The sequence below is a fragment of the Gekko japonicus genome, unplaced genomic scaffold (assembly GCF_001447785.1).
Source record: "Gekko japonicus isolate JY-2015 unplaced genomic scaffold, Gekko_japonicus_V1.1 scaffold1041, whole genome shotgun sequence".
In the NCBI taxonomy this organism is placed as follows: Eukaryota; Metazoa; Chordata; class Lepidosauria; order Squamata; family Gekkonidae; genus Gekko; species Gekko japonicus.
Genome location: NW_015167570.1, coordinates 480892 through 489475, shown reverse-complemented (window position 1 = coordinate 489475; position 8584 = coordinate 480892). Strand labels below are relative to the sequence as shown.

The 8584-nt window shown below is 47.9% G+C and overlaps 1 protein-coding gene across 1 annotated transcript in view; it reads left to right on the top strand.

Moving 5' to 3' along the window:
- Positions 1 to 570: 570 nt before the first annotated feature.
- The window catches only part of LOC107112651 (chromosome unknown open reading frame, human C14orf132), a 157104-nt gene continuing 149090 nt past the window's right edge, over positions 571 to 8584 (top strand). The window contains exon 1 of the mRNA XM_015413848.1: positions 571 to 763. Coding sequence (XP_015269334.1) covers positions 571 to 763 — 193 coding nt within the window. The remainder of the gene's footprint in view (positions 764 to 8584) is intronic.

Genomic DNA, 8584 nt, shown 5'->3' with positions numbered 1-8584 from the left:
GAAGATGGGATTCGAGGAGGGGAGGGACTTCAGTGAGGTATAATGCCATACAGCCCACCTTCCAAAGCAGCAGTTTGCTCCAGGGGAACTGATCTCTGGGCGATTTCTCACTAGAGCTGCCTCGCGGCACAGCCCCGTTTGCCTCGACACAAACATGTCAATTTCACACCCGAAGCTCCGGGGCTGCATTTTGACTCGGGGCTTCGCCCGATTTCCTCCGCAGTTTCGTGATCCTGGTTTTTGAGGATCATGAAACTGCGGAGGAAATCGGGCGAAGCCCCGAGTCAAATGCAGCCCCGCAGCCTCGGGTGTGAAACTGACATGTTTGTGTTGGGGCAAACGGCGCTGTGCTGCGAGGCAGCTCTAGTGAGAAATCGCCCTCTGTCTCTTGGAGATCAGTTGTAATAGCGGGAGATCTCCAGCCACTACCTTGAGGTTGGCAGCCCTACTGTGTTCGATGTTATCGACCCTACAAACCTTCCAAGATACCAAAACCAGCGTTTGACACTCTCTACTCTCTTTCTCTACTAGGTTAGCCTGAGGAGAAGAGTAGAGAAACTGGCTACCAAGATGGTAATCACCAGTGGAAATGAAGAAGAAAAAGCCAACCAAGAAAAGGAAAGCAAGGAGGAAACCATCCTGGCCATGCTGGGAATCATCGGGACGATTCTCAACCTCATTGTGATCATTTTTGTGTACATCTACACGTTTTCACGACGCTGTGAACTGCGGAGGCAAAGCCATTCCAGACAGCTGACACGAGGTGACAGCAGACTGTTGTGTGTTATTGACACGCGGTTTAACGAGAACAGACGCTTTTTGTGTATTAGGACGCCATAAAACCGCTGCCTGCGGGGCGGCTGGAGGCTCAAGCACAATTAATCTAACAAGACTTTTTTCACACGGTTACGAGCAGAACTCCCCCCCCCCCCCCAATCCCCCCCCCCCCCCCCCCCCCCCGCCCTCCGCCTGCCTGTTCTGCCCTTTCTGTTTTCATTTGTTCTCTGGAAAGAACTGCAAAGATGTAAGTATCAGCTCTGGAAGAACCCACCACAGGCCGAACCTTTCAATACAGCCAAAGGCAGACGGGACACTCCTGTAAACAGTTTCCAATGTACAGCATATTCATGCCCAGATATGTTCCACAGATAGCTAAGCGGCTGTCTTTTTGTGTCTTATAGATCATATCATCTTTTCTTCTCATTTTATTTATGTTGAAGCTAGCAAGCTTTTTTTACACACAAAAAATCAATTAAAATGAGGGACATACAGTGCAGTGGTGTGGGTGGGTGGGGGGAAACTACCACTTTGTTGATCTGCCTAAGAAAACAAAAGATGAAACCTTTGGGGAAGTCCGTGACATGTTGTTTCTTTTCTCTCTCATCCGCCTGATATCTGTGTCTCTTCATACCAAGGTTTATAAATATCTATTTTTAATAAATGTGCTATATTTTTAAGCATGAAACAAACATTATGGAGACACTTGGGTCATTTGTTCAGCTTGGATTTTCTCAGTGAAAGAGCCTCCCCCATCCCACCCTAATTTCTCAGCCTTTTTAAACAGAAGGTATCCTTCGGCGATCTAATAGTCACTTTGTTTTCAGGCACTGAGTTCCAAAGTCCTTGGAAACGTGTTTATGCTACAAGCCTGACATGCTGTTGGAATGCCAATTGGAAAGTATTGCCTATGAAGAGTTCGTTTTATACCACACTTTTTGGGGCTATGGTGGCTCAGAGAAGCCGAGCTGCAGACTGGAAGGTCAGTAGTTTGGTAATTCGAGACCCGAGTGCCACGTGACGGAGTGAGCTCCCATCTCTGACCCCAGCTCCTGCCAACCGAGCAATTTGAAAGCAAGAAATTGCAAGTAGATAAATAGGTACTGCTTCGGTGGGAAGGTAACAGCATTCCGTGCACCTCAGCGTTTAGTCATGCCAGCCACATGACCATGGAAAATGTCTTTGGACAGCGCTGGTTCTTCAGCTTGGAAACGGAGATGAGCACCGCCCCTTGAGTCGATTTTGACTGGCTTTTGAGCAAGGGAAACCTTTACCTTTCTGTACCCTAAAAAGTCTCAAAACAGCTTACAGTCTCCTTCCCTTCCTCTCCCCACAGCAGGCACCTTGTGAGGCAGGTGGGGCTGAGAGCACTGGGGCTGGCCCAAGCAGGCTTCATGTGGATGAGTCAGGAACCAAACCCGGTTCTCCAGATTAGAGTCCACTGCTCTTAATCACTATACGATGCGGGCAGAGTGACCTTTCTTGGCTGGATTTGAGTAGGCTTGACCACCATCACACCCACCACATATGCCCAGTCTCTCAAGAGTGTTACATGCAAAGGACTCTGACGTGGCCTACATACTGCAGTTGACTACAGTTAATGATTTGAGACTCTGGGGCACCATATTAATCATCAGGGAACCAAGGGAACCATTCCTAGAAGCACCTATTTATTTATTTAATTGGATTTTTACCCCTCCCGCCCGCCAAGGTGGCTCAGGGCAGGTTACAAACAATTTAAAACAACATACAAACAATTTAAAACAACATACAACATAAAACAAGCAAATACAAAATATAAAATCCAATAAATACAGTAAAACTAAGTAAATACGGCAGCATCCTGTGGTAAAATGCTAGTGTTACCCAGCCGGTGCAGCCAGTTCTTATTTCACAGGGTGTCTGTTGTGGGGAGGGGAAGGGAAAGGAGTTTGTAAGCCACTCTGAGACACCTTTGGGTAGTGAAGGGCGGGGTATAAATCCAATCTCTTCTTCTTCTTCTTCTTCTTATTTGAAGGCTTGGTGAAACAGCTCAGTTTTCACTGCTCTACGGAACTGCTGGAGGTCGCGTAGAGCTCTAATTTCATTAGGGAGCTCGTTCCACAGCATTGGTGCCACCAGGGAGAATGCCCTGTTCCTGGTTACCATCAACCTGGCCTCCCTAGGCCCCGGGGTGGGGGGGCAGGCGGGGTTGTGATCCAGACCACAGTGCTCTTGGGGGAATGTACGGGGAGAGGTGGTCCCTCAGGTAGACAGGCCCCTGGCCATTTAGAGCTTTAAAGGTAAAAACCATCACCTTGAAGCGAATCTGGAACGCTATTGAAAGCCAGTGCAATGACTTCGGCACAGGCTGGATGTGCTCCCACCTGGGGAGACCCATCAACAACCTGGCTGCCGCATTTTGCACCAGCTGCAGCTTCCGAAGTTGCCCCAAGGGCAGCCCCATGTAGAGAGCATTACAGTAGTCTAGCCTTGAGGTGACCATAGCGTGGATCACTGAAGCCAGATCATTGCGTTTGAGGAAGGGGACCAACTGCCTAATCAGCCGAAGGTGGTAAAAGGCTGCCTTGGCAGTGGCTGCTACCTGGGCCTCCATTGTCAATGAAGCATCCAGGAGCACACCCAAACCCCTGACCCAATGGCGCCCCACCGAAGGCCGGAAGAGGGGCCCCTAGCCACTCCGATTCAGGCAAAGGACCCCTGTCTTCGTCGGATTCAGTTTCAGATGACTCAACCTAAGCCATCCCGCCATGTCCTGCAACGCCCGGTCCAGATCTTCTGAGGTAGAGCCAGACTGACCACCCACCAACAGATAGAGCTGGGTGTCATCCGCATATTGGTGACACCCAAGCCCATACCTCCGTGCAAGGGGGCACATATAGATGTTAAATAGCATTGGGGAGAGCACTGCCCCTTGAGGCACTCCACAGACTAGTAGTTGCCTTTGGGACATCTCCTCCCGCAGTACCACCCTTTGTCCCCGACCGTGGAGAAAGGAGATAAGCCATTGCAAGGCCAGCCCCCGAATCCCCACATCGGCGAGGCGGTGGGCGAGCAGCTGACGATCGACCATGTCGAACGCCGCCGACAGATCTAACAACAGCAGCACCGCTGTCCCGCCCTGATCCAGATGCCTCCGGAGGTCATCCGTGAGGGTGACCAGTGCTGTCTTCGTCCCATGACCAGGGTGGAAGCCGGACTGGAAGGGATCCAGTGTGGAAGTGTCATCCAAAAAGCTCTGCAACTGTATCGCCACTACCCTCTCTACTAGAATGGGATCGGGGCCTTTAAATCTAATTGGTGTGTTGAAAACATCTCACGTTAAGAGGATATCCATTTTCTTGACAATGTCCACCTACCTGAAATTCATAAGGGCTTGTTCTAACCCCGACAGAATTCTTTTTTTCATATGCTGGGTTGGCTCTAATGGAAAGATTTTCCATCAGCAGAATGAGACTTTCTCATCTTCCCCATTTTGCTGCCACTCAAAGGGCTCCCCAAAATTTTGCTCATGGGGGGGGGGGGAAAGGCGACCCCCTCCAGGAAGAGCATGAGGGATGAATCTATAGCAGAAGGAAGTATTCAGCAAAAATCTGTTGGTGTAAAAGTGCTGCTGGATCCAACCCATTCCTTCCCACACTTTCTGCTTTAGATTAAAATATAAAACAAGCAGATTTGGAAGCTGTCTTCTAGAATGGCTATGGCCAGTATGTCTCATTTGGTGGACCCAACACAACTAAAAAGATACTGCTTTTTAAAGCCAGTAATTGGGGCTAGCAAAAGGTAACCATTTCACCTATTCCCCTCCTAGCTACAAGACAGACTATTAAGCACTCTTATGTATATAGGACAAAAGCTGAACATATTGGAAAAATGCAACTTTAATTGGAGATAATTAGCTCTTTGGAAAGCTGGCCCCACGACAGGCAGAGTCTTCTGGTGCTACTATCGGCCCGAGAAACCGGAGAAAAGGTTATAATTCGGTTTGTGTTTACCACTTGCTTCCTCAGTGCCCAGGGAAAGGCAGTTAACCTCTCTTTGCTTTGGATAATAATGTAGATCTATCTCAGCGGGGTGTTAAGAGGCTTAATGTTGAGAAAGCACTTTGAAAAACCAAGCATGGGGGAGCGATCAAAGCACAGTTATGACTGCGTATCTTTGCTTCGGTGTTGCTAATTCAACCCACGCCACAATGCAGAATAGAAAAGTATGCAAGGACCAACTCAGCCAGACTTGACTCACGTATCTTTGGAGATCAGATAGCAAAAGAAAGAGACACACACCCCTTCGTTCCACAGACTGGTCCCCACATTTCCATCTGTTGTGTTGATGAGGGGCAGCATCAAGGCTTGAACCCAGGCTAATTTTCCGTCAGCAGAATGGGACTTCCCTGCCTTCCCCCTCCCACTGCAGACTATTGACCTCCACAAAATGCTGCTGCTGAAGGATAAGGGACCCTTGGGAATGACATGAAAGGGGTCTGCCATGAAAAGGGGAATTGTCAGAAATTGCCCCTCCCCTTCCGTTAGCAGAAATTTTTGTCCAGATGCAACCTTAAGTGATACTCAAGAAAAATCTCTTGCCAAGTCACCTCAAATACAACTTTTTTTTAGAGGAGCTGCACATTTGTTTGTGCACAGAGCAGCATCGATGGGAACCACCTCCCCCCACCAATCTTGCCTACATTGTTGGAACATTTTCACGGGAACACCTGCCGCAGCATGGGATCAGTCTTTGGGGAATCACCTGCTATGCTGCTTGAGATGTGTATGAAGGAAGGATCAAACATACTGTACAGTAGCTGTTGTAGATTTTCCGGGATGTATGGCCATGGTTTTGGCATTGTAGGACCTGACGTTTCACCAGTAGCTACAATGCCAAGACCACGGCCACACAACCCGGAAAATCTACAACAGCTAATGAACTCCAGCTGTGAAAGCCTTCGACAACATACCGTACAGTGTTGAGAAACTGGGGCATAGGCATGTCTGGGTAGGCCAGGCCCCCCAAATTAACAAATATATTGCTTTTAGGTAATAGCCTGCAGTCCAGCTAAGTTGTCAGTCCTCACCAACACTCACATTTGGTAGTCACCCTGTGAATTATCTAACTGTAGCCTTGTCCCTTTATGTGGTCTAGTTTGTGTGACATATTGAGCTAATGACTGGCTACTTTGGTGTGGACTGAAGTGCCTTCTCTCCCTTCTAATTTACATCAGCCATTTGTGGAATGGAGAGGGCAGTTTGGCGTGGTAAGCGAAAAGCATCCCATTCCTGCAAATTACCATTCCTTGTCTGGAAAACAGCACGCCTGTCGACAGTGGGTGGTACAGAGAAGACTGCAAGATGACAGATGACCTTGCTCCAGAGTAAGAACTTAATGGCTAGGTGGTCTAACTGGCACAACGCATGAGTGAACAAGCGTAGGCATTGTACAGCAAAATAACACCATCACCAGAGAATATGCAGGGGTGGGGAAACGTATAAGCAAAATAATTCCCATTCATTTAGGAGACTGGGGGATGATTTTTTTCCTCCTCTCAGTGGCTTTTCTTGAGGTAGCTTTTGGATATATGCCGGGGCAAACAATAACCAAGTGAATGACCTTGGACATGACATGAGCAGAATAGTTTTCCTTTCTTTCATCCACAGTAAAGTGTTTGAGAAAAGAGGGCTGGTGCCGCATGTTGGTGAAGAGTGTAAGCTGGACAGTCCATGCTTCTCGTCTCACCAGTGTGATGGGCTCTCTAAGCGGCTTTAACAAAACCACAGTTCCCTCAGCCCCAGCTCCTCACTTACTATGTGGAGGTAATAATGTTGACCAAGCCTTTGAAAACAGAAGAGGAGGAGGAGGAGGAGGAGGAGGAGGAGGTAGGAGGAGGAGGAGGAGGAGGAGGAGGAGGAGGAGGAGATTAGATTTATACCCTGCCCTTTACTACTCAAAGGAGTCTCAGAATGGCTTACAATCTCCTTTGCCTCCTCCTCCCCACAACAGACACCCTGTGAGGTAGGTGGGGCTGAGAGAGCTCTTTCGAGAACTGCTCTTGAGAGAACAGCTTTGAGAGAACTTGTGCCTGACCCAACGTCACACCAGCTTGGCTGTATGTGGAGGAGTGGGGAATCAAACCCGGTTCTCCCAGATTAGACTCCACACTCCTAACCCCTACACCAAACTGGCTTTAGTGGAAATCACAGTGAAGTAAAGGAATGGCAGGCAGGAAAGGGATTACACACCCCTCTCCATTCTAAATTCCTCTCTCCTGAAATGCTTTGCAATTTTAAAAATGGCATTGGAATTCAGTTAACTGCATTTGTGTCTTAACATGTAGGGGAAAGGCCTATTTGCTTATGGCTGAGCGGGGTGGGGCTTTCCAGTACAACACTGGCTTCTCTTTATGGGACATACAGGGAGACACTGAGAGGGCTGTATCCTATGAAGTAGATGCGGATCTTTTCCTGCCTTTCTCTCCCCCTAGCAATCATATAGAATTCCCAAAAAAGCTTTCCAGGGGAAAGAAGGCCCTCAGTTTTCACTGATCTAAATTCAGCCATAGGTTATGCTAAACTAAGGTCATGTTGGCAACAAGTCTTGGGTTGGATCCATCCAGTTTTTTTACTCGATCTCGCCTGATTCCTCTCCTTACTATAGTTCCCGTTGTACATGCAGGTCCCATGTTCACTAGCATGGCCTTTTTGAGGTGCTCAAAGAGGATGCCTCCTTCCTTTTCTACTAGCAGAAAAGCTGTTGGATCCAACCCAATGTAATATGATAGGGGGATATTACACACAAATCCCTAGTGCTACGTATTAAGCAAGTATCTTGCCAAGCATTCTGTCTGAAAGGGGAGGGGCTGTGGCTAAGTGGGAGAACATCGGGTTCAGTCCCCAGCATCTCCAGTTGAAAGGGAACAGATAGTAGGTGATGTGAAAGACGAGACACTGGGAGACCTCAGAGAGCCACTGCCAGTCTGAGTAGACATTACTGACTTTGAAGTACCAATGGTCTGATTCAGTATAAGGTGGCTTCATGTGTCCATGTGAAAGCAAGCACTGAACTGTGCACATGAATACAAGGTATTTTTCCTGCTTTTCCCCCCCCTTCTTGGGAGTGGGTTGTTTTGCTTTTAAATTGAAGCAGTCGGTTTAAAAAGTCCATCTTCCCCCAGAACAGAAGCCAGTTTCTTATGTCGTATCAGGGCCCAGGATTTTGCTTTTTTTCTCCCCCATGTCCCCGTTATTCTCTGCTGTTGAGAGGGAAGGGCTTGGAAACACACACAATGCAAGAACAAGCCTGAGGCCAAGAAAGCGAATCAAGGCCTCTCCAAACAGAGTGGAACATTGGGCAAAGCATTGGTAAATGAACTGTAACAAACACTCCCGCACAGGTGGGGTGATGAACTATATGCTTGATGCTAAGGGGAAATTTCTCACGCATGGCATAGGGTTGCCAACAGGCCTGGAGAGACAAATGCCTTGTCACTTTAAAAGAGGTTTAATCCATGGAAATAGAATGCAGCAAATTTTCAAGTTATGGAGGTGACTGACATCACCCGGTACATAGCATCCTATCAAACTGCTATTAAAGAAACATTTTTTTCCTCCACGTAGTTGGCAACTCTGGAAGGGAAAGTGGCATGGTATAGCCTGATCTCATCAGATCTTGGAAGCTAAGTAGGGTTAGAACTTGGAAAGAAATCTGCCAAGGAAGACTCTGCGGAGGAAGGCAATGGGAAACCACCTCTAAGAATATGAGAACATAAGAGAAGCCAATGTTGGATCAGGCCAATGGCCCATCCAGTCCAACACTC